Source organism: Schistocerca nitens, chromosome 2 (genome assembly GCF_023898315.1).
Source record: "Schistocerca nitens isolate TAMUIC-IGC-003100 chromosome 2, iqSchNite1.1, whole genome shotgun sequence".
Classification (NCBI taxonomy): domain Eukaryota; kingdom Metazoa; phylum Arthropoda; class Insecta; order Orthoptera; family Acrididae; genus Schistocerca; species Schistocerca nitens.
In genome coordinates this window covers 123562037-123589833 of record NC_064615.1, presented here as the reverse complement: position 1 = coordinate 123589833, position 27797 = coordinate 123562037, and the positions used below count along the sequence as shown (strand labels likewise).

At 37.4% G+C, this 27797-nt stretch overlaps 1 protein-coding gene across 6 annotated transcripts in view; it reads right to left on the bottom strand.

The window, feature by feature from the left end:
• Positions 1-426: 426 nt before the first annotated feature.
• The window catches only part of LOC126235813 (pumilio homolog 2), a 633911-nt gene continuing 606540 nt past the window's right edge, over positions 427-27797 (bottom strand). For all 6 annotated transcript variants that reach the window (XM_049944654.1, XM_049944657.1, XM_049944656.1 and 3 more), the window contains 6 exons: positions 23651-23972; positions 16923-17172; positions 16415-16642; positions 15828-15990; positions 7412-7580; positions 427-6199 (listed from right to left, as the gene is read on the bottom strand). In XM_049944654.1, the coding sequence (XP_049800611.1) occupies positions 5932-6199; positions 7412-7580; positions 15828-15990; positions 16415-16642; positions 16923-17172; positions 23651-23972 (1400 nt within the window). In that variant the 3' untranslated portion in view covers positions 427-5931. The remainder of the gene's footprint in view (positions 6200-7411; positions 7581-15827; positions 15991-16414; positions 16643-16922; positions 17173-23650; positions 23973-27797) is intronic.

Genomic DNA, 27797 nt, shown 5'->3' with positions numbered 1-27797 from the left:
TGTGCTCTGACAACATAAGTACAAATTATTTTACTAGTTTATTTTCAGTTGTTTAATGTTGTTACATATAAAAATACTTGTGTGAAGTTTTGCATGAAACACTGATCAATAATGTATTTCCCAATAATATTGAATATGATAACATGTTGGAACTCCTCCACTAACCCACATTCGAATGTCAGGAAATCAGTTTTCCACTTATATTTCACTCCAAAGCAATGCAGTAATAACTGTAACTATGATTTTAACTGTAAGTGACGAGAAAGAAATGCTATTAAATGGATGAACTATACACAAATGCAAAAACTGGCATGGAAATGGAAGAGCATGGAGAAATATAACAGTGCAGTATTATTAAGAATTGAATTACACCATTACTTCACATGTTTAAAAAGATTTCAAACTGAAAGAGCCTATTGCCTTGAATTAAATGATCATTACAGAAAGTTTATTTTACTCACAAGTAAATTGTTACATTTGTACAACAATATACATGTCACTTGAATAAGTTTTCTACAGAGATTAATCCACAAACACATTTGAAAAACTTAGGAATTTAGATACAGAAAAAAATCAATCCTGTTTACCATACAGATCTATTTACACCTTCTCCATGTAGGATCCAGTGGATTACAACTAAGAGTTTGCTGGTCATGTAGTGGGTTCCATGACATTTATACAATATAACAAAATTATAAAAAAAAAGCTTTTATATATAATGATACACCCAATAGGGACTTGACAAAAATCTACATACAACTAAAACTATTTCATATTTAAAAAAAGGGATACAGAGTATCCATAAATAATGTAAACAAACACTATTTTTAACCACATGAAGATAATGAATTGCCTTCACTGTCTTAAAAAGAATGGTAAGAATGCTGATAGCAGTGTTGAATGCTAATAGAAAAACTACTGCATTACTTACTTTTCCCAATCTGTATCAAGAGTGCTAATACGTGTTGCAAATGACAATGAATTACCACTTTTGTTTTAAGATAATGAAACACCTGTAAAGTAACACCTGCGGGGACAGTTTCTTAAAAAATACAAATGAATACTGATAAAAACATTATGTAATTTATCTTATATCTGGAAAATAATTGATCTTCTCCACTTCTGTGATTATCAGCACCAACTAAGCAGTAAAAACGGGTTTTTGACAGCAGTTTCAAGGCCGAAAGTGTCAGCACATTTATAGCAATTTGGAAATTATGTAAAATGTGTATAAAAGAAAACAGCTACTGGACACAGGTGTAAACCCAACAGTGTACATCACTGGAATTGTGTGTGATTTATGTGTTTGGGGACAAACCATGAATGAGTTGTCATTTTATTTTAAATGGAACCAGTGAATGCAAAAAAAATAAATAAATAATATTAGGACACTGGCTACTGAATTCAACATCAAGTGAAGGAAACAACTGACTGGATCCATCATGTTTTGAACAAAAAGCAATACCTTTGTCAAACCCTGCTTCCATGTTAACAATAGAAAAAGATGCACTTAAAACTCTTATGTATAGATTTACACACAATTTACATTCAGTTTATATATATGTTATGTGCACTAAGTAATGGATGTGCTTCACAAATGATATAAAAACTAAACATTTCTTTTCTACATTTAAAACACATGGAAAAGTTTCCATAGGAATGGATGACAGAATATATGTATATATTTATTTATATTTACGTACAAAACAGCCTAAATTGTTTTCATACAAGCATTTGCATTAGCTGATTTATATTTTTTTTACAATATATAAACACCAAAACTGTGCAAACCATTCATTACATACATTATACAAATGCGAATATTTGATCAATAGATTTCATTTCACATTATTTTTATACTTTTTAATCCTTTACATCAGTCTTGATGAAACTTTAAATATATATTTATTTATAATGATTAACTATCAATTACATAGACATCATGCTTACATTCATGAAAACATTCACAGACTGAGGCAAAATGGATGAAATAATGAATTATTTACATGAAAGTGACTGACTGGGATTATGTGACTACTTACACAAACATTTAAAATTCAGACTGACATGCATTTTTCCTTAAAAATATACAGTAATAATGACAGACAGGAAAAAATTTAGCAACCAGCATGCTGCAAATCTACAAAATTCAAGCCGTAATACAAACAGATAATATGTTTTAAAACGTCAGGTAAAGGAATTTTTTCTGCTGCACAACGGCTGAAATGAATGTGAAAATTGCTCTTATGAGCTGCAGAACACAGGCTCCATCTAGTGATTTGAAAGAGGAACAGTAAGAGCATTTTAAAAAGAAAAAAAAGAAAACCACAGAAAAACCTAAATATGTAGTAATACTTTTATGTGCACTGTCTCCTCACCTTCTGGATTTATGGATAAAGTTGTTGAGTAATGTACCTTGGGTACAAGCACAGTTAAAAAACAAATAAGGTGTGACATGATGCCATGGAGTATGGGCACACAGAGAACAGGAGTACTTGTGAACTACAGTTCACATATCATCTGACAAACCTTAATTGAAAGGGTACCACTCTTCAACAACTGTGACAAAATTTATGGAATGTGAACACACAAAATAGCTATAATTTTGTCAATAATGATTGCTTTCAGACACTACTTTATGAATTGATCAGTAATACCTCGATCTGTTCCACAGTGATACACAGGGTTTTTTGAAACATTATCTTTTTGAAATATATTATCTTTTGAAAAGAGGGCTCAATTTAGCATATGGAGAGATTTTATTCCTTCTGTAAACAAATCCCTTTATAAAAACTGGGAACTACCTACGATTACTACTTCAAATTTTCCATCCGAGCTCCAACTTGTCACACAGAGCACACAAATGTTTGGCAAAAGATCTTACTTTCCATTTGTGTGCTCCTTTATCAGCAAGGTCGTGACTGCAGAACATTTAGTCATTTAGAAAATAAAGACACTGTTTTGCAATTTCCCAACATTGAAATAACATTCCTTATGCAAAGAAAAAAATAACATTCAAGTACGTGCAGGAATTCTTTCATTTCAGAAAATGTTTATATTTAGTTCCAGAGCTTATCAGATTTTCCAATCAAAGAAATTCCATGAGGTAAATGATATATCTATCACTGTATTATTCAACACTTAGGTAAATCCGAAACCATCCAGCAAGACCCTGCAAGCATTGTTGTCTGGTTATCAAAATATTTTTTGAAAAAATCTCTCTTGTACCAAACCAAGCAAGATCCCCCTTTCAAATAGTGACTAATCAACTTCAGTTTAAAAACAGAAAATTACAACAAATGAATGTAACAAAGAGCTGATAGAACTCTTGTACTGAAGCCCCCACGAAGAGTAAATTAGGTACTGCATCCATTAGTCTTATGAGATGTATCAATAACGGTAATTTTATGACATTAATAATTACATAAATACACTACAACAAAAAGTAAGCTGGATGTCAAGACAGTTTACCATCTCCAAAGAAGCCCAAGAAAGAAAATTCCAAGAATATATAAACAGAAATTAAGAGCAACTACACAAAATGAAACTACGTAAGTAACTAAATTTTCTTTTCATTTGAGTAATTTGGATGACCAAATGTTAACGAGGTAAATTATCGAACACTGTAAATGGATGCATTATGTACAAATAATGTTGTGCAAATTACAAAATAACTTCTAAGGGTTTATAACTCCACTGTGAAATATACAGTAAAAATGTTCTTAGAGAGGGACCTGTAGACAAAAGAATTAATTATCTTTAGTTGCACATTTAAGGAACAGTAGAAATAAATATATCTGACAGTTAATCCAGGTTGTGCTCAGCAGAATAGTTGAAAATATCCAGGAAGAATCCTTTACACGAAGAAGTTGTTTTTATTAACGTGTATCTTTTTAAAAACTCAAATATATGAAATGGATAGCAAGTCCTCCGAGGGACTTGTGTCACGAATAAAAACTGTCTGCAGTCACAAGTGCTCAACCATGTAGCTTTATATAGGTATGAACGCAGCTCCTGTTATGTTACATGTTCAGTTCTACATTTCCATTTCATAATTTTTCTTTGAATAAGAATTTTTTGTTCTCTTTTATTTTTTATTGTTAATCTGATTATGAAAAATAGGTACTTTTGTCTTTTGCCTGTACACTTTACATTCTGAATATGGCATATGTTCATTATTTGACATGATTTTTGTTAAACAGATATTACTTACAAAGAAACTAATAACAAGTTATTTATATATATATGTATGTATAATCTTGGTACAAATATTTTATCAACTGTACATATCATATTATTACAATTCACTGTTAAAAAACTGGGATTTGGTTTCTACATACAATCACTCTGGGAAAGTATCGAGTGACACAGACTGAAGAACTTCCTGCAATGGAAGCTGAGCCACTGTAAACACTCATCCAAAATATATCAATATAATGGCTCTTTATATATATTCTATGCATTTACTTCATTTCATAAAAACAAATGCATTAAAAACACCAATTTCAAACATCCACAGCGGCAGCATATCTGTATGTACATCAAAATAAGAATAATACCCAAAAAGGAATTAATTTCAGAACTGTGAGCTTTGAAAGTTACACCAGTTCAGTAAAGGCATGTAGCCCTTTTACCTTGGCTCTAATACTACAGTAAAATTCAGAATCATTAATTTAACAATGATATTAAGCATCCACAGCAAATATATAAGACAGACAGAGAAATAACCAGCAAGGTAGCATGGAGTTTACTGTTTTCAATACTACAACCTCATGTCGTGTTTTCAATACATCAATTTTTAAGACTGATGTCATAACCACTTTCATCAATTATTCCCTCTGCATGTTAGCAGTGTGTGTGTGTGTGTGTGTGTGTGTGTGTGTGTGTGTGTGTTGCCTCAAGATCAGTAAATATATGACAAAAACTTTAAAAAAGATTTAATGTTTACTGTTGCCATCTTCTCTTAAATTTCAATAACTACGAATGTTTTCTTAAGTTTTCTTTAAAATCCCTTAGCAACTATTACCTGAGGGGTTTATCACAATTTGATGTTCCATTTAATGAAAATTATTTATGTTAAAATAATGATTTCCCCATGTGAAAACACTGTTTGCGAATGTGAACTCCATTCTCTCCTGCAAACGACATGTCACGTTCCAGTTATTATTTCCAATGCCTTCCAGTACTAGTTTCATTGTGTTTATCCACTAAATGTTTACATACAGTCATTTAGTTTTGATTGTAACAGAAAGAAATTACATAGTTAAATGGCTCCTAAAAAAAGAAAGTCTAAAACAAAATAACTGTATTCCTAGACTGAAACATGCCTACTAGTGCATGCTGTTTCAAGCAACAGTATACAGGAATTTTTATTTATTGTAAATTGATTGTTTGCTGACACAATACTCACTGCATATGAAAATATTTTAATACTCCCGTCACACTGCTCACCTAGTTTACTTCAGTTATCAGCAATCAGTTGTCTATAAACCAGATTGTATCTCATGAGATATGCCATATAAGCTGCATAACTTTCATTTTGTAATATTTTCACAGGTTAACTGAATGACTGTTAATTTTAACGTCAGCAAAACAGTATTTACACCAATAAAATTGTGCCTATCTTTGATTCTTATCTTATTCACATTCTTCGGCGAGACTTATCTCATGCTTGCGAATATCCACATCTTCACACAGATCATCACTAAGATGATGATACATTACATACAAAATCCAAATGCATTACTTCCAGAGCAGTTTTTGTGAGAATGTCACAACTTAGAAAAAAATTAAAATAAATGCGTTTCACTGAAAATTCATATGTGCTGATCAGTTTCTTCCAAAACTTGCATTAAAAGTGTAAGGTCAAACCTTATACTAAAAGTACATACAAGGCAGATGCTCTGGCAGTATGCTGCCCGAAGTGTATCCCTATAGACCACCATTGCTCGGTGGGCCTATGGGGCCGAGATCAGTACTCACAACGACGGGGCCGCCAACTCCCATTGCTGATGCTGTCTTCATAAAAAATTTCTCAAGTTTTGCAATTATATGCTTGCCATACGTGTATTTGCGAAGCGAGTTCAGATGTGGTCGAATTTTGTGCATAAGAACCTTGCGCTGTGCAGGTTCCGATACGTCAATCATCTTCTGTACAACATAGTTTGCATATTGGTCCTTCATCATAACATGCAAAGCACTGCCAGAAAAGAAAAGAAAATACAGTATTTAAGAGTCTATTATACATAGCTATTGTCTCTATATAATATGTCAATCTCTGAAATATACAGACTGTATTATCTATTGCTGATATCTAACAAATCTGCATATGTAGTTATATGTATCCTAATAGTAAATGTTAAACTGATAAATGAGAAAAATATGCAACAACTCTCACTGAAATATGAAACCCATACTGACATTTGCAGAAAATTAAGTAATACTTGTGGTAATAAAATGCAAGCACACACTATTACAAATCAGTCTTCCCACATCAACAAAATCTTCCATTCAAACTCATTTACCAGCAAACACTTTGTAATGACTTGACTGTGTTTTTAATCACTCTGTTTACAGTTTACTACAGTAGAGCAGAGAAAGTCCAGTTCAGCCAGTGATATCATGCTCCATTTTTAGACTATGAAAGGCAATCCACCAGCTTTTGATTATATCTTATCACCATTATAACTATCCATATTCCCTTTCTGTTCACACTTTTATTGGAGCAGGCCAATATGAATGTTGTCCCAACTTTTTTAACTAATGTTAGGAGAGAAGGGGAGTCTGATTTTTAATCATGAATATGTTATATGCATTATTATACATTTGACATTTTGGAGAAGAATAATTTACAAGGAGTGCATGACATTGGTTTCCGATTTTTAAAATTTTTGTACATGTACATGTACAAAGAAAATTAAGAAGGCTGGCAACTGAAGGCAAAGGGGAGAATAAGTTGCATTGTACTATGGTACTACAAATTGCTGATGATATTCTGGAAATAGTGTGGAGTCCCAGTACAACTCAACGGAAAAAAAATCATACACTTCTAAATGAAGAAGAATCAATGGAAATGTTTATTAATAGAAGGAACACTTCACACCAACCAAAATAAACATAAACAGTATAATATTACAGAAAATGTGCTCTTACTGATAAAATGTCTGATAGTTAAAATATTCATTCTTTATATACATATACATATCTATGTCTTGACAGTAATGAGGATGGTTTTATCCTGTACACAATTTACTGTACCTGTACACCAAAATAAACACAAGTTTCTTTTATGGTGGTTGGCAGTAGTAAATGCACAAAGCAATCAAATCACACTTTTAGTACTGCAACTATGGTGCCTGAGAAAAAAACACACACACACAAATTTAACTGTAATGATAAGATTATAACTCACTTTTCATTGAAGCTGCAGACTTCCTCTATCAGAACTGCACGCTCAGCTCTTGTAGCATGAGTGACACACTTTTCTACAACGTTGGAAGCAAACTTGTGTTGTGAAAGCACCAGCACCTTTCCCCTTACAGACAGGATAATCTGAGACTTGTCTTCTGGCTTCCCATGTTCTGGAATTTGAAGAAATGCTCATAAAAGTTATGGTTTCAAAAATTATGAAAGAATCTCCATCAATGGAACCCACAGACGTAGTACTGTCAAAGATTAATTACCTACACTAACTGTCAAAAATTACAATAGGGAAACTGTTACCCACTGTGTATGATTATTTTACTGTGTAACTTTTTTGTGTCAACAGATTTCAGATTGTGTACTGTACGAGAGACAGTCCACAGAAGACGTCAATACATTTTAAAAAGATCTTTACATGCATATCCAGACAAATAGTGGTTATTTAGCACAAACTAAGTAAAGTAAGTGCTTAAAAGAATAATCAAAGGCAGATAATTTTTCAGTATTATGTAAAGGACAGAAAGACTTAACAGTCTCAGCTGGCTATGGTGAGTAGCAAGCTATCCTTTTCATAATACTGTCATCATTCCATCCTGGATTTTCCATTGTTTGATGATGATATTTCACTGTAACACAAGGTCAGCCTGGGCGAACAAAAGACATGTAACACACTCATAACCATAAATAAGACGGGAATCCAAATCCAATATTAGAAAGTAAACACACAGCGAAGACATTTGGATGTAGACTGCTGAGGAAGCAAACCTCAACAATGCTGCAGTATTAAATATATCGTATTTGCCTGATTATAAGCCAACCCTCTCCCTCTTTTTTACAGGGGCTCCTTGAGAAAAATATGTTCTGACTAATCAAAATTACAAACTTTTATGGACGTAAGGTATATGCCTGAAAAGTTAACAATGCATCTGTTCTAAAATTATGTCATTTATTCATTGTCTACATTTTGGTAATACAAGGAGAAATAAAATAAACAAAAAGAGATGGTTTACATGAATTTTTATCTTCACGGTCTTTTTTGTTTATGTCGTCAGTGGTTTCACTATTTTCCATCATCATCATCATCATCCTAATAGCACAGCTGTGTTGTCACAAACATTTGGCTATTTCTTCCAAGTATGTTACGATTTCTGAGGTTGTGGTTATGGAGGGAACTGAGAGCATTGCTCTTTTTTTCTCTTTTCTTTCTTAACACACAGCAGATCTCAAAACAAGACACAAGCATAACTGCCCAGATAAAGGAAAAAAAGCAGTAACACATACAGGGGGACAATTAGTGAACTATACAAAAAATAAAATAAATAAATAAATAAAACATAAATTGGTTACAAACTACAGCATGCAGACACTTTATTCAACATGCAAAGTCATTACACGAGGGGGCACCCCAAAGTAACCGGAATTGTAATGCTGCACATCGTGCAGTTGTAGTAGCAGGTTGCGCTGCCAGAGGGTTGTAGGAGGAGCTCTGCTGAGTCATTCTGCCACGCGGCATCACCCAACAGTGAGAAGTGTGGTTTCTTTGGCAGTTATTTGAGTGTGCGTACAGTGCAGACGTGACACGAGGAAATGGCTAGTTCTTATGAACAACATGTGGCAGTGAAGTTTTGTTTCTTGCTCGGCAAGAACGCAGCAGAAACTGTTTGGGGTGATTCAGACAGCCTACAAAGACCATGCTCTTAGTAAAACGCAAGTGTACGAATGGTTTTCTCGGTTTAAAAAGGGAGAAATGGTGGTTGCAGATCAGCCCCATTCTGATCGACCTTCAACTGCTCGAAGCAAAGACAACATCGACAAAATCCCTGATCTCATCAGTGAAGATCAATGCAGGACAATCGACCAACTCGAGAACTTGTCCGGGTTGTCCTGGAGCTCAATTCAGCGCACCTTGACCATCAATTTTGGGATGCGAAGAGAGGCAGCAAAATTCGTGCCGAAGCTTCTTACCAGAGATCAAAGGGATCATCGTGTTCAAGCCTGCCTCGAAATGAACGACACATTCAAAGATGATGCACATTTTTTCAACAAAATCATTACAGGTGATGAGTCATGGTGCTACGGGTAAGATCCAGAAAGTAAACAACAGTCATCACAATGGAAGTCACCTGGCTCACCTCGACCAAAAAAAACTCGACAAGTGAAATTGAATGTGAAAACGATGTTGATCAGTTTTTTTGACATCAAAGCGATCATACACTGAATTTGTCCCTGAAAACCAGACAGTAAACCAACAATTCTATTTGGAGGTCATGAAACAGCTTCGCAGAAGTTTGTCGCAAAAACGTCCGGCTTTGTGGGGGGCGTGTGGTTCCTGCGTCACGACAACGCTCCCGCACACACGGCTTACCTTGATCCACGTACCCTATTCGCCGGATTTAGCACCCTCTGACTTCTTCCTATTCCCGAGGATGAAAAGAGACTTGAAAGTTGAGCGTTTTGCAGATGTGAAGGATGTAAAACGCAAAGTCTTGAAAGTGCTAGCAGGTATCAAAGAGGACGAATTTAAAAGGTGCTTCGAACAATGGAATGAACATTTGGACAAGTGTATTAATGCTAATGGAGAGTACTTCAAAGGAGATTAAGGTTGTATTTGAAAACAATAAAGTATATGCTTTCTAGAAAGAAATTCCGGCTATTTTTGGGTCCCCCCTTGTACGTCATCTGGAGACTGACAGATGTAGTCACTGATGAGTATCTGAAGGTGGTATATTTTGGCCTGTTTCAATCACACATTTCCTATGGTATATTGTTATGGGGACATTCTTGCTTTGTCAGTGAAATTCTGAAAATTCAAAGAAAAAAGTAATCAGAATAAGGAGCAAAGTTAAGCCTAAGGAACACTGCCTCCCCTCTTTATCAAGCACATGATATTAACTGTTATGAAACTATACATCTACACAGCACTGCTTTATGTCAAAAGCATCTTAAATGAGTTCGAGACCACCAGAGAGAACATACATCCTCACAACACCAGAGGCAAACTGGACTTCGACATACCAAGACACAGACTCACAAAGACTGCAAACTCACACAAAATAATGAGTTTAAAATTCTTCAATAAACTTCCAGCATCTGCTCGATCACTGACCAGTCATATTTTCAAACCTAAGATTTATGACTGGTTACTCAAACACCCATTTCATAAGATAACAGAATATTTTGAAATACTCACTGACATTAGTATATAAGAATATTCCTAAAAGAAGTGGAATTAAATTGTAAAAACTTTACTGTAAAGTTATTGTTAATTTCTATTTAATGTTCAGACGTATTCTGCTGTAAGTGGTCAACGGTGAATAAACTGAATACTGAATTCCAGATATTCAGATTTAGATTGTGACATGTTCAATATGCCTGCCATCACTGGCGATGATGTGGTGCAGGCAAATAGCGAAATTCTGCATGACCAGGTGAAGTGTCGGAACATCGATTCTGTCAATGACCTCCTGAAAGTCTGTTTTCAGCTCAGCAATGGTTTTGGGGTTATTGCTGTACACCTTGTCTTTAATAGAGTCCCATAAAAAGGAGACACATGTGTTCAGATCTGGAGAATATGGCATCCTATAAATGTGCATGTCAGTGGCCTCTGGGTACCCCAGAGCCAGAATGCGGTCCCTGAAGTGCTCCCCCAGGACATCAAAAACTCTCCCACTTTGATCGAATCGAGCTCCATCTTGCATGAACTTGTCGAACTCAGGGTCACTTTGGATAATGGGGATGAAATAATCTTCCAGGAGCTTCAAATACCGTTCGGTAGCCACCATGTCATCAAGGAATATCACACCAATTATTCCGTGACTGGACAATGGACACCACACAGACACCTGTTAGGAATGAAGAGACTTCTTGATCGCGAAATGCGGGTTCTCAGTCCCCCAAATGCACCAATTTTTCTTATTGACAAACCCATCCAAATGAAAATAGGCTTCATCGCTAAAACAAACCATAGGGTGCATACTAATTCCCATCATGCCCCACAGCCAACCAAGCAGTCTGAACATCCTAACCCAAACCATTCAGAAGTTATGATTATTTTATTTCATGTAGTTCAATGACTGTCACCCTGCACTTTGCTTTTGTAAAATGAATTTGCTTCACCACAGTTTCTTTCCTTTGCTTCACCTTTCTTTTCAATTACCTCCCTTGCTGTTTGCCCCATTCACTTTCTCTCCATATCTAATGTCTTTCCCAATATTTTATTACACACTCTTCAAATTTTTTCACACCAATCTTATCTCAAAACGTTTTGGTCAAGTTTGTTTATATCCAAAAAGTAAACCCATACAGAAAGAAAGCTTCAAGAAATTCTGATTATCATCCCAAGTGTAACAAAAGAAGTAATTTCAACATTAATAGACTGGACTAAAAACAAGCTGTGGGTCACAATACTTGGAAGAAGAATGGAATATCACTGGAGAATTTCGTTCATAAGAAATGGCTACCATGTCATTAATGACGTGCATAGATAATTCATCCATTTTCGGAATTGAGAATTTTTCTGATTTTTGTCATCGATATCAATACTGGCAAGACATTGGTCCCAGATATTCCAAGACCGTATCAAAATCTCTACAGCAGTTTCCGAAACTAGCATACAAAAACAAGAAAGCAAGGGACTTCAGTTTGTACATGTAGGGAGAGAAGATGTGACTTATCGAACGAAAGTGCTGGCAGGTCGATAAGACACACAAACAAACACAAACATACACACAAAATTCTAACTTTCGCAACCAACAGTTGCCTCATCAGGAAAGAGGGAAGGAGAGGGAAAGACGAAAGGATGTGGGTTTTAAGGGAAAGGGTAAGGAGTCATTCCAATCCCGGGAGCGGAAAGACTTGCCTTAGGGGGAAAAAAGGACAGGTACACACACACACACACACACACACACACACACACACACACACACATCAAGGTGCAGGAGTATTTGAATACTGGAAGTGACCTACACAAGTTGTGTGCCTTACAAGCAATATAAAGCAAATAGCACCACATATTATGCTGCACACGCTCCCTAACACTTGAGTGCTATACAGTGATATCTTTATAACAAAGACAATCAGTCCATATTGCAACAAATATTTATAAATTCTGGAAACTAAACCAACTCGTGGGACTGCTGTATGTACCGAAAGGAATCAGTTGAAACTTGCTTGTAAATAAATATTTGTTCTCATCTGGACTGAGTGTTTTTATTATAAACTGTTAAATACAATTGTGGTTGTACCGGTATTACTTCAAAAATTATTATGTACGATCTTTGGTAAGGGTTGGGTGATGTGAAGACTCAATTGCTGCACAGTTACTAACAAACAGTTTAGCAATTTCGGTAAGCTGAGCACATTTAGTCTGATAATAATGAGTTAGCTACATCTTCATTAAGTCTGAAGGTATCTCCTATAGTAGGAGATAAAGTTAAGTAAAACACTACGCCTCAGATCAAGGCCAACACCCGGATCAGAATAAGAAAGAGACTGATGTCTACCTGTTCACAGTGCAACCACCATAGCAACAGCCAATCAGAGAATTGTTCTGTTCACTGTTGTCAAATCTCTCTGCTACTGCAGGTAGTGTCTACTGTAGGTAGTGTCTACTGTAGCCAGTTGCAGACGACGCTCGTGACCGGTAACGTAAACAGTTGTGGTCCATTTTGTTGTGTGCTTTGTTTCTCCATGTGGTGAGTTTATCTGGTGCTACAGAATATCTTAAGTTTGTCGTGGAAGTGTGCAAAATACTGTGGCTGCTGAATGGAAGGTTCAGTGACCTCTTCATGTTTTGCATGGTCAGACACACGAGTTTGTGTGCTCAGTGTGGGAATATTTCGAGAAACAGAGAGACAATGGTGAAACTCCACTGCCTCTAACAAAGGTAGTCAAAAGAACTGCAGATACCTTGAAGATCCACAAAAATACTGTCATCAAAAGTTGTAAGGAGAAATACTGTGCAGAAGGGAAGAGCCTGGTTCATCCAAACAGTGGACACCCTGAAATAGGAAGAGGACAGAACCACACGTAACAAACTTGGACTATTTTCAACAAGATGCTGTTCATCACCACATATATGGATATTACTAGAGAAAGAAACATACAAATATAAAAAAGCTGTGTGTTATTCTTTGCAAAGCAGAGTTATTCAGATGCAGCAAAGTGTCTTTGAATGGTTGTCAGAGCCCTCAGTTTTCTGTGCACAAAAATTAATGGATGGGAAATTATAATGGAGAGAGGCTATAATGGAGAGAGGTGACATTGTAACATGGCATTGTCTATTTAAGAACTATCATTAAAGCGCCATTTTAAGACAGTGTGTGGCTCAACGAAACCTAGGTAAGCACTGGTCATTCTGTCAGTAAAGAGTGGACAGATGATATCATATGTGGAAGTCATGCTGTTCCAGTGGAAAAAGGTGCATTCTTGCATGCTGGAACTGCATATTGTTTCTTACCAAACTGTCTCCTCCTTTACAAATTAACAAAAACAAACAACTACCACGAGCAGATGAACCATGATAGTTTTCTAAAGTTGTTCAAGGCGCAGCTACTCGAAAACTTAAATCGGCTGTCTGTCACTGTAATGAAAAATGCCCCAGACCATTCAGTTACAAAGGTAACGTTCCAAAGATGGCAACAAAAAAAGCTGACATTGTTGAATGATTGAAATGCCACAATGTGAAAATTCAGGACAATTTATGTAAGGCAGAGCTCATGGAAACTGTGAAGCAAAATAAGGCACAGGTAGGTAAAGAACATGGTCATGGGGTTCTTAGGCTTCTACCATACCAGTGCCACTTTAACACCATCGAAATGATTTGGGCACAAATTAAAAATTACATGGCAACAAATAAAAAAATGAGAAGTTAATCAAATAAAAAAAAACTTCGCTGTGGTAAAAATTCAACGACTGTTAGAGGAAGCACTGGCACAGATAAAGTCAGAGAAGTGGAGAAACATATGCCGCACAGAAATGTGTTGTTAAAGAAGCATGGAAAAGTGAAGTGAGTGCCGAGGGTAATATAGAAAATATAATTATATCCTTGGACAAGTCCAGTGGCTCTTATATGGACCAGAACACAGATAACAACAGTGCCAAGGGAGAAAGTGATTCTGAGCGAACTGGCATTTGCATTTACCCTTTACCTTACTTTGTTTTTATTATTGTGTTTGTATTTTGTATTTTTGACTGAATGGTGTGTACAGCAATTGCACAATAAATCTCATCTCATTATTAAGGAATACTCTTCTGCCCAAGTACGACACACTGCTTGCATGCTACAGTGACTGGTTAAGTACTCAAGCAGTTTATATTACTTTAGTGTTGTTCGTTATTGTATTTATATGAAAAATTCAGATCCATTTTAAAATTCCTTACGTACCGAATACAACATCTGAACACGATTCATTCTAATCATTGTAAAAACAGTGCACTTCCTGTTGCTTTTGTCGAGATATACAAATAATAGGAACACTGTGTCATTTTATACACGGGAGTGTGTTCGTTAAGACGCAAGGATACAATAATCCCATAAAGCGAACTCAGTATTGCATATTTAAAAAGTGGTGCGAGAGGGTAGTTCACAGACAGCTGTTATTCCTACAGCCATAATGTGTGCACACGCACCAGCAAACCGACAACATTGCACCCTTCCACCCTCAACTACACTTCACTGTCAATCACTTTGTGTCAGCAAGGGTGTTAATACCAGTTGTGACAGCCCACATTCTGTAACAATGATCTTGTTTGAGATGTTTATAAAAGACACTGAACGACTTAAGAATATTGGGCACAATTTCTGGTAATAAAATCTCCACGTTTTCACCCCACCCCATTTGTTTCACAATGGTGACACTGAAATTCTACCATAATCTTGCCTTAAGAAATTGTGTATATATCACAAATTTTCAGAGAAACGTTAAATCAGTTGAAAATTCCAGAATTACTATTTTCACTCTACAGATGTGTGTGCCAGCACCCAACAGATTAAAACTGTGTGGAAAACTACGAAAGGTATGGTGGAAGTTGAGCTGAGAACGTGTTGCAAGTTGTGCCTAGGCGGCTTAGTTGGTAAAGCAATTGCTAGCAAAAAGCAAAGCATGCAGGTTCGAGTCCCAATCCAGCCTCGGATTTAATCTGCAAGTAGTTTCAAACACCTATTTCTCTGTCACTTTTTGTATAAGCATACTTCATGTAGTAAATAGACCTAGCTTTCATTACCATGTTTAATCTAAACTTACAACACAACTGATATCAGCATTTTAATTCTGAAAAACCACACTAATTTAGAAGGAAGATCCTGACTTCAAAACATATCTCCCCAGTGTCATGAGCAGTGGGAAGGAACAAAATGTAATGAAAGATGCAAGAGCATTAAATACAAACACTAAAATTTGACTCACCTAGAACATGTTGTATGACGTAATTCCCATACTGATCTTGAATTAACTGCTCTGTGTGCCGATGAAGCTCTTCTAAAATTGGTGCTGTCTGCTCTGGAGTACAATGCTCTAGAATGCGCTGTATGACACGACAACCATAGGGATGTGTTGATAGCGCAAACACCTATACAAAAGAGGAACACAGCTTAACATTATTTTTGAACTTGAATCAATTACAGTATATTTTATATGCTTCAAATGATTCAAGTGTGGGTCTTTTCAAGGGGGGGTGGGGGGGGGGGGGTGGGAGGGGGAATGGAAATCTCAATCATTATAAGACTTTTGATGGTTAACAGTACCTATGAAATATTAAGTAATGGGTTTTTAGTTTACATATAATTGTGAAAGTGACAAATAGCTCTGAAGGAGAGCTATGAAAGCATGGCATTCCAGTGAAGTGCTACACAAATGTTTGTGACAGTGAACTAGCTAGACAATTGAAATTGCTAAATAAAATACATGAAGTAATTTACCTTCATTAATTTATTTTAATAAAAAAATTGTGAATGTAGTAACAAAGCAGCATCAAAGACCATGTGTAAACATACCTGTCCTGAAAATGCATTAATAATGAACTGAAGAGCATGGGGATCCACACATTCAATACATTTCTGTACGACATGATTGCCATTTTGGTCTTTGACACACTTCAACACATGTCCATCTAATTCACGAACAATTTCTTCCTGTTGTTCAGGAGAAATCGATTCCAAAGCTTTCTGGATTACGCGACAGCCGTACATCTGCAGTGCAAGGGGCAAAACATGTCCCCGTACCTAAACAAAAATACTGAAATTTAATTTTTTTGTAATTATGGTAATAAGCACATGAACAAGGTCAAATAAATCTCAAAAGTAGTGCCCCATACATTTAATACTGAAAATTGTACACTACATTTTCCAGTGAAACTGAGGAAGCAACAATTACACTAAGTTCTTTTTACAACACATAGCAAAACACGACATCATTAAACTTTAAGATAACAATTACATTAGCAATAACAAGAATGTAGAGTGTTGGAGTATCTACAACCTATCTAAAATGTGAAATATTTACCTTTTGTGCTAAGGTGGTTTTCTGTTCTGGTGTTCCAAACTCAAAAAACTTTTGAATGACATAATTGCCAAATACATCTGTCATGAGATTATAGGCAGCAGCAAGAATTTCTGAAAATACCATTTGTTTTTCTGCTACTGTTGCTCTCTCAAGTTTCTGTTGAATGAATCTTGAACCATGTTGATCTTGAGAGAACTCCACAATGTGATTCACCAAATCACGCAGCTGAAGGCTTGGAAACCGGTTATTTCTGAAAATCACACGAACAAGGTTACCAGAGTAGTTTACAGTGCAATAGAAAGCAGCCTAGTACTCATTGAAAGCATTACGCACACATTCAGGACATTCAGAAAAATTAAAGAATCAGTTGAACAGCACCGATTTCAATCATATTTACACAGCAAGGGGAGAGGAGGAATTGGAAGATGGGTCATCTGAGCCTTTTTTATTCTCCCTCAGTTTTTTTCATTGTGTATACTATGCTTCATGATTTTTGATTTAGATTTTATGTGGGCCATTAAAGACTGGCCATAAGTCTTCTTTGTAAATCTAATATGGGATGACATACACCAACCCATATGAGTTCTACAATTCCTGTAGTGCAGAGACATATAGGTTGGTTGGTTGCTTTGGGGAAGGAGACCAGACAGCGTGGTCATCGGTCTCATCGGATTAGGGAAGGATGTGGAAGGAAGTCGGCCGTGCCCTTTCAGAGGAACCATCCCGGCATTTGCCTGGAGTGATTTAGGGCAATCACGGAAAACCTAAATCAGGATGGCCGGACGTGGGATTGAACTGTCGTCCTCCCGAATGCGAGTCCAGTGTCTAACCACTGCGCCACCTCGCTCGGTGCAGAGACATATAGACTCCTGTTGTAATTACTAAAGGATAGTGGCTTGGAGCACTTCACACATATATAACTCCTCCCATCCTTTCAATCCCTGTTAAGTTAAAATTAGTGATACTCATTCAATACCAGGTCTCAACTGCAACACAGCACAGAAAACATTTTCACTGCAGGACTACCATGTTGTAATTTGAAGTACTAAATAAGGATGGACACAAATGTGGAAAGAAATGTTGGTTTGCAACTACATTCTATGTAGTTTCTTCTGAACCTCATTTAGCACGCAAGATAGAAGTAACGTAACATAACATTTAAATAATGGAAAATTCAGGATGGAATGTAACAATATCAGAGAAGGAAAGTTACTACTCACCATATAGCAGAGATGCTGAGTCGCAGTAGGCACAACAAAAAGATTCACACAATTAAAGCTTTCAGCCATTAAGGCCTTTGTCAGCAGTAGACAAACATACACACACACACACACACACTCACGCAAACACAACTTGCACACACATCACGTTTCAGTTCTCTGAGACTGCAGATGTGTGTGTGTGTGTGTGTGTGTGTGTGTGTGTGTGTGTGCGTGTGTGTGTGTGTGTGCGCGCGCTGTCCTTAATGGCCGAAAGCTATAATCGTTTGAATCTTTTTGTTGTGCCTCTCGCGGCTCAGCATCTCCGCTATATGGTGAGTAGCAACTTTCCTTCTCTGGTAACATAACATTTAGTATTAAATGTGTCCCCAGGTATAAGATTGTCCACAAATGTAGTACCATCTCTAATGATGTTAAACACTGTGCACAATACTTCCCCAACAGATGTTGGTAATCCTTTTTTGTTGTACGAGTCCAGAATGAGTATATTTGTTTCTGCTTTTTGTAAAACAATACAAATATTTTCTATCAACTTTGACAAATGTAGAAAAGAATCACCTTAGCTTGAAACTGTTTCAGAAGCTTTTCACAATATGTTTTTGGCATCCACATTTGATGAAATATGAGCCCAGAGTGTACTTACTTGACAACAAATTTGTTGAAGAATAGATTGTCTCTATATCACCAATACTTACTATGGCCTCCACAGTGATTCTATGCAGTTCACAATTATTAATTATCTAGTATAGCTACATACATTGGAGACCTGATTACAGAAAACATTTTTTTTTGGAATAGTGATAAACTGAGTTTTCAATGAATCACTTGACTTTTACATCAGAAGTAAAATACACTCCTGGAAATTGAAATAAGAACACCGTGAATTCATTGTCCCAGGAAGGGGAAACTTTATTGACACATTCCTGGGGTCAGATACATCACATGATCACACTGACAGAACCACAGGCACATAGACACAGGCAACAGAGCATGCACAATGTCGGCACTAGTACAGTGTATATCCACCTTTCGCAGCAATGCAGGCTGCTATTCTCCCATGGAGACGATCGTAGAGATGCTGGATGTAGTCCTGTGGAACGGCTTGCCATGCCATTTCCACCTGGCGCCTCAGTTGGACCAGCGTTCGTGCTGGACGTGCAGACCGCGTGAGACGACGCTTCATCCAGTCCCAAACATGCTCAATGGGGGACAGATCCGGAGATCTTGCTGGCCAGGGTAGTTGACTTACACCTTCTAGAGCACGTTGGGTGCCACGGGATACATGCGGACGTGCACTGTCCTGTTGGAACAGCAAGTTCCCTTGCCGGTCTAGGAATGGTAGAACGATGGGTTCGATGACGGTTTGGATGTACCGTGCACTATTCAGTGTCCCCTCGACGATCACCAGTGGTGTACGGCCAGTGTAGGAGATCGCTCCCCACACCATGATGCCGGGTGTTGGCCCTGTGTGCCTCGGTCGTATGCAGTCCTGATTGTGGCGCTCACCTGCACGGCGCCAAACACGCATACGACCATCATTGGCACCAAGGCAGAAGCGACTCTCATCGCTGAAGACGACACGTCTCCATTCGTCCCTCCATTCACGCCTGTCGCGACACCACTGGAGGTGGGCTGCACGATGTTGGGGCGTGAGTGGAAGATGGCCTAACGGTGTGCGGGACCGTAGCCCAGCTTCATGGAGACGGTTGCGAATGGTCCTCGCCGATACCCCAGGAGCAACAGTGTCCCTAATTTGCTGGGAAGTGGCGGTGCGGTCCCCTACGGCACTGCGTAGGATCCTACGGTCTTGGCGTGCATCCGTGCGTCGCTGCGGTCCGGTCCCAGGTCGACGGGTACGTGCACCTTCCGCCGACCACTGGCGACAACATCGATGTACTGTGGAGAACTCACGCCCCACGTGTTGAGTAATTCGGCGGTACGTCCACCCGGCCTCCCGCATGCCCACTATACGCCCTCGCTCAAAGTCCGTCAACTGCACATACGGTTCACGTCCACGCTGTCGCGGCATGCTACCAGTGTTAAAGACTGCGATGGAGCTCCGTATGCCACGGCAAACTGGCTGACACTGACGGCGGCGGTGCACAAATGCTGCGCAGCTAGCGCCATTCGACGGCCAACACCGCGGTTCCTGGTGTGTCCGCTGTGCCGTGCGTGTGATCATTGCTTGTACAGCCCTCTCGCAGTGTCCGGAGCAAGTATGGTGGGTCTGACACACCGGTGTCAATGTGTTCTTTTTTCCATTTCCAGGAATGTATTATTTCCAATGTATAAAAACACAAACCAATATCTTTATTTGAAAAAGTTACTAGGTTTGAAACAAAAACTATTTAATTTTGTGTGTTCTGCTGTTCATTTGTATACAAATTATTTCCAGAAATTTCTTTAATTTATACAAAAAAATTATCATTTTTCATTCCTTTTATACTAGGAAACTGGCACGATTTGAGGAAGTGCAATATGGGAAGCAAGAAGCAGCGCCAGTCATAGACTAATCGCAAGATGGTAATGATGAACTTTATAGAACTGGTTAATAATGATAAACCCAAAACAGTAATACAGATGTCAAGGGAAAACAGTGTTTGGAAACCAGCAACAGTATCATTTTTAGAGCTTTATTTAATAATTAAACATTACCTCAAAATAATGATATCAAATACTCTGTGTTTGAACACTAAAAAAATTATAAATTAAAAAATACAGTCACTATTGAAAAATTTGAAGATGAGCTTAATGTAGTGAAACTACTCTTTCCTCTACTGTAAAAGTGAAATTCCATTATTTTTGTGAATACAAAAGAATTTGCAACAACCTATGAAATACATTTATTTCCAAAATAATTGGGGGAAAAAAAAGGAGAACAACTTTGATATGAGCTTGTGACAGTAGTTTATTGTTTTCATTGACAGTGCTGCTTGCCTTTCACAACAGTGTCTCAGTTAGGGCAGAAGCAGCAACAATAGCCTCTCAGCTGTAATAGAAGCTGTAATAGAAGCAGCAACGTCTCTAAGGTCATGTATTGATGAAACAGTGTCCTGAGTATGTGCCTGGCCTTGTCACATCTTTGAAGGAGATTGTTTTGTGATGCAGAGCTAATGCTGACTTGTAGAATGGTATTAGTGCTGCAGCAAGGTTCGCAGTATAGGACAAAAGTGCTCTCATTTCCTTAGTCATCTCCAGTGTCTTATGATATGATCCAAAATCTTAAGGATCTGTTCTCAAAAGTGCTCAAACTTTAAATGCAATTTTCACATTTCGTGTCTGTTCTATTTTTTTCTGTGAAATGTCCCCATATAAAACTTTTAGGAGCCATGTCTCGCCAGATTAGCTTGGTAACATACACCAAACTCAGTTAACAACCCTGCAGAAGATGCAATGTCACATTATCAACTGCAACAGTTCACAAACATGACTCAACACTACATCAAATGAACAGATGGAGACACACAACTGGCTTCAACATAGTAGGGATGTAAACTGATCTACTGGATTTAGCTACTTCAAATACACTGGGAAATAATCAAGAACACACACACACACACACACACACACACACACACACACACACACACACACACAGAGAGAGAGAGAGAGAGAGAGAGAGAGAGAGAGAGAGAGAGTGTAAGTCAAAATAAACATTAAAAATAATTAAGTACTTACCAACAGAACATCATAAGGTATAAGGTATCATATCAATGTGATAATACAAATAATTAATTAATATTTTGTTAAGTTTATTTGGCAGGCTGAGTGAAAAACAGTAATAACTTATACTGCCCAATACCAGTATATAGCAAATACAAGTATTGAAGTCTGATATATCAGGGAAATATATTTATATTGTCAATATACCAATAGTACAATGTCAATTTACGAGTATCGACATTATTTCTAGAAGATATTGATACACTGTTGTCTGCTCTACCCACAGCAGCTACACAAACATGCCCATGAAGTTAATTATTGAATCTTACAACCTTCTGCAAATTTTTTACATCAATGACACACACACCCTTAAACAGAGTTTCTTCTTTTCACTGTACTTGACAATCCCTTTCAAATATCAAAAATTTTAATTTTATTGTACAGCATTATATTTATGAAATACTTTTTGCCAGCTTTTGCGTTATGCTGTAGTTAGGTGATGATCAGCATCACAGTGGGAATGCAATTCTCATGAAGAATCCTCTGGCATTTCTATTGCACACAATGTATTCTCATTTGTTTTTCATAACAAAGTCTCAATCAATCTTCATAACTCTTCCAATTATGTACCTTTTAATAGATAAACATCTCTCAGATGTTACTTTTTATATGGTATAATGTTCGGTATATGCTGTAATACAATTGGTGGAAAAAGTAGTAAACAATTTAACTCGCAACATTTTACTCTCCATATACGAGAATCTTTTAACAAGTATCAAAATTAGAAAATATAATTGTTGTAATGTTCGAAGAATTAGTTTCTCTCCCGAAAGAAATGTCAGACAAACATGACAAATCTCATGAGTTATTTGCATCTCAAGGTTTAACCCTTTCACGGGCCATGGGGGATATACTTCCCACTAAACGTATTTCTTTACAGCATTTAAAAAAATGTGTGTTCCCATTTCTGTACCCTCCTGACATCTAATAGCAGTCTGCTGCACCAGCTGTAGTTTCTGTTTGTTGTAAAATATAGCCTTCAGGACTGTGGGAAGTATATAATCAGACAGTGTTTTAATGGTTATTGGTAAGTATGGTTACCACCAGTGTAGTTTCTGGAAGTGGCTTGGGAAGTATACTTACCACAAAATTAACCCATCATTTGTGGTCCTTGGGAAGCATACTTACCACCAACGTAAGGTATCCCGAAGCTTGCGGGAATACGTTTTACAACCTCTGTCTATACTGACATCGTGTGGTAGTACACTGCACCAGGTGTATGAAAAGTGCTACAACAATTAGTTTCTGTTTGTCGTAGGATCACTACAGTTGTCGGATCACATTGCATCACTTCTGCAATATACATTATGGCGACCTGTATCAGCTCATACTTTCATTGCGCAATGAAGTTTCAGGACTGTTTTCACACTTTTGTAAGTAAACTTTAATACCAGGAACAAATATTCTTTTTTATGCATAATGGCAACACGTTAACAGCAAACAGAAGGGAAGTGGGAAATCCATTTATCACCAGTTTTTTAATACCTCACAAAGGTGCTGTGGTGATAGTTTTCGGTCCTAAAGCACAAAAATATAGGTATCAAAAAATAAATATATTTATTGTTGATTACATTTCTAATACGATAGCAAAAAAAGTTATCTTCGCTGAGTTGCACCCACGAAAGTGTTAAAAAGTTGCTAGTTGAATGAGTTGTTAAAATGTACTGCATTCTCAAGTCCTATTCACATAGTTTCCCTTTAACCCTATAGAGATTGCATCCAAGAATATGGACACATTCTGAACATTAGAAGTGATTAAACTTTAAGAAGTTTTCAAAATAATACCTAAAATCTTCCAGGAGACGACTGCGACCAGGTGGTTTGTCAACACCAGGGGTGACGCCTGCTGCTCCCCTGTTACTTGAACCCAATTTTGTGAAGAGCGAATTTGTTGATCCAAATACTCCATTAGCAGCTAACCCAGCAACACCAACACCATTGCGGAACTTGGCAGCTTCTGCTCCTGGTGCTGCAGACAACACACCACGGCCAGTTCCTACACCTAGTGTTCCCAACTGGAGGCTTCCAGAACTTCCTCCAAGAGTAGGTGGGGGTGTCAAAGATCCCGATGTAAGACCAAGAGGACTTGGAGAGGCGGTCACTGTACCTGAGACAGATAAAAATGATTAATGCAGATTTTAAGTAATTAGAAAAGTATTAGTTATTAACAGGATAAGAAGTTACTAACAAATACAATAACAGTGTGAAGAGACACCAAAATTCCATTTATAGTAAATTAAAGATGGAGGGTTTCGGGTGGAAAGAGCGACAACAAGGAGTAAGGAAGGGGGGGTGGGGGGAGGCAGGGATTTGTGAGAGGGCTGAGAGGGAGTTGGAAAGAAGGGTGTGTGTGTGTGGGGGGGGGGGGGGGGGGAAATAGAAGGAGTTCTTGATCTTAGTGTGTCCTGTCAAATCTGTGTCTTCTTCAATGTTTTCTCCTGCTCATACATTAATGCCAGTGCTTCATAGTTCTTTGAACAATGTGGCTGTTTTATATGCTTCAACAGACCACCCAAGTACAATATTCTAAATATAAATTTACAACATATCTATGATATTTAAGCTATAATTTTACTGGAAAACAATTCACATACTAATGTCACATTATACTTGACTTTCCGAACGAAAGCGCTGGCAGGTCGATAGACACACAAACAAACACAAACACACACACACAAAATTCAAGCCTTCGCAACAAACTGTTGCCTCATCAGGAAAGAGGGAAGGAGAGGGAAAGACGAAAGGATGTGGGTTTTAAGGGAGAGGGTAAGGAGTCATTCCAATCCCGGGAGCGGAAAGACTTACCTTAGGGGGAAAAAAGGAAAGGTATAGACTCGCACACACGCACATATCCATCCACACATATACAGACACAAGCAGACATATTCGTCTTTCCCTCTCCTTCCCTCTTTCCTGATGAGGCAACAGTTTGTTGGGAAAGCTTGAATTTTGTGTGTGTGTTTGTGTTTGTTTGTGTGTCTATCGACCTGCCAGCACTTTCGTTCGGTAAGTCACATCATCTTTGTTTTACATATATTTTTTCCACGTGGAATGTTTCCCTCTATTATATTGATATACTTGACTTTCTGTATGCAAAATTCATTTAAAAAACATAATTTACCTGATAGCGTAGATGCTGAGTCACAGAAAGACACAACAAAAAGACACAACAAAAAGACTGTCAGGAAATTAGCTTCCAGCCGACAAGGCCTTTGTCAAAAATAGATGCACGGGCACGGGCACGGGCACGGGCACGGGCACGGGCACGGGCACCCGCGCGAAAACATAACTCTCACACACATGATAACAGTCTCTGACAGCTGGAGCCAGACAAGTCTCTCTCTCTCTCTCTCTCTCTCTCTCTCTCTCTCTCTCTCTCTGTGTGTGTGTGTGTGTGTGTGTGTGTGTGTGTCTATTTTTGACAAAGGCCTTGTCGGCTGGAAGCTAACCTTTCCTGACAGTCTTTTTGTTGTGTCTTTCTGCGACTCAGCATCTCCGCTATATGGTGAGTGGTAACTATCCTTTTCATTATACTGTTACATTCCATCCTGTATTTTCTATTGTTTTATAGTTTACCCGATTCCTTTTACAAATGTGTTTGCTGTATGTCTACATAATTATTATCATCAGTAAAAATTTCAAAGTATCTAAACTCAATGACATTTGCTCTTATAATAACCAGTGTTATATGATTTGGATTGTGTGTTTAGAATGGAGACATGGAGTAATATGTTTTGCCCAATGCAGTAGTTGCTACAAGACAAGGGTCAGTTACTTCCAATTTCCATCACTGTGAAAATTACAATTCATATCACACACACACACTCAAGTGTGTATTTTCATGGAATGTGATCTTCCATATATGTCTGGAGATCATACAAAGAAAACCATTAAGTTCCCACAAATTTATTTCCCCAGTTTATTCCCCCACTACCAAGTCAGAAATATAAAATAGTAATTTTTTATGTAAGTGCCAATGAGTCCATAACATTATTGTTAAAGTTGTAAAACTTTTGAACTAGAGCTTGTTGTTAGACCACCAATGTAGGAAAGCAGCAATAAATGCCACAAAACACAAGCCTACAGAAATGCTTACAATAACTTTTATGATACATGTATTCAAGGCATGCCAACAAAATATTACATCAAACTGATTGAAAAGAAGATTACATGCTGCACAACTTTGAGCTACTTGTAACATGCACCGTATATTACATACATTAGAACAGTAACAGTAATAGAAGATATTATCACTAAGAGCTTAGGAAAGTCAAGTTTTGAAATTAAAAACAGAAGTCCATATACAAGCATATTAAACAGGGTGACCAAAAAGCTTCTCTTCCAAGGCCGTACAGTGCAGCATCAGTATGCATATTTGGCAAAATCACAGTGACCACCTAGTAGTTAAGTACCACTGATGCACCAGGTTGAAAATACACATTTGGTAAAACACCACATACTGCTGCAAGAAAATCCATAACTGCCTGTGGCACAAATTCGACCAACAGGAATTGTCGATCCTTCAAGGCCTTTTTTTAAGTGACCAAAGACATGATAACTGCATGGGGAGAGGTCAAGTCTATAGGTTGGATGCTCAAGTGTCTCCCACTTGAGATGGCATAACTTCTGTTTTATGAAATTTGCAATACAGGGACATGCTTTATCATGAAGCTGCAGTGCCTCTTGTCACAGTTTTCAACAACAGTGTTTTTCGCAGACATGCTGCCCTCATACACATTCTTCATTCTCTGATAGGTGTCTACTGGTGTTTGGCCTTCTGCATGTTTAATTATATTCGTATAATGTTGCATGGACATGATCATGTGTTATTGGGTAATAGATCATTACAGTGTCTGTAGTTAAATTTTATTTTTAATATGAATTGATTATTTTCTGCCACTTCTGCTTGAGCATATTATTTACAACTGAGTAGAATGATGCACCAATATCACTAAATCCTGGAAAATCTCAGATTTATTAATTATTTCATGTGCATTCACTTTGTGAAGTAGCTTTAGAATTGGTTAATTACTTTCGAATTTCCAGAAAGCCCACCAATTTTTTATTTTCTTCAATATGGTTGCCGGTGTCACTTGGGGAGAGAGTCCACTTCAACAGGATTCTAGAATTGAATAATCTTTTAACCCACAAAGGCGAGAATTTTTACATGGAATTTCTGTATGTTGTTACTTTTATGTTCACTTAAATTTCTTTGAATCACTGGTCTGAATTCCATTATCAGCATTTTCTTAAATCTTCAAAATAAATCCCCCCAATTACAGCCTCGGGCTTAACTCAGGAATTATTTCTTTTGAAAGTTGTTGGCAGTTCCTTCCTTTGAGACATTTTATTTCGGACTCATGATTAGTATAAACATTGGAATATAGATAGACAAACTTTTGTAGCAGTTGTACGTATACCATGTTGAGGATTAAGAGCTTCAGACAAAATAAGTACATAATATTGCAGGGCACCATAGAAGCAACTGCACCATACAGAGCTGCTTTAAAGTCAACATTGACTATTGTGGATTGTATGTCTACACTCTTCTTTGATAAAGCAAGCAAAGAATTTTACAAATAAGTATCATAATGTACTTGTTTGTGACAAATTGGCTTCCTTTCTAGGCTTATTAATAGCAGCAAGGCTAACTTCCACAATACAGATTTCTAGCACTGTGAGGAAATACTCCATTACTAGCACTGTGAGGAAATACTCCATTACAGACAAAACTGTGATGGTTGAGATGAGGAAGGGTGAAAGAAAAAGTTATCATGTCTCATTCCATATTTCAGTTTGGGACAGGATTGTTTACTTACTTGATCATGTAGAAAATTGTGCGGAAAACTGCCATACCATCTAACCCTATGAGCCCCAGTGGATTATGCCTCAAATCACCATTTTATTCATTTTGTTTTGAAGTACCAGTGCC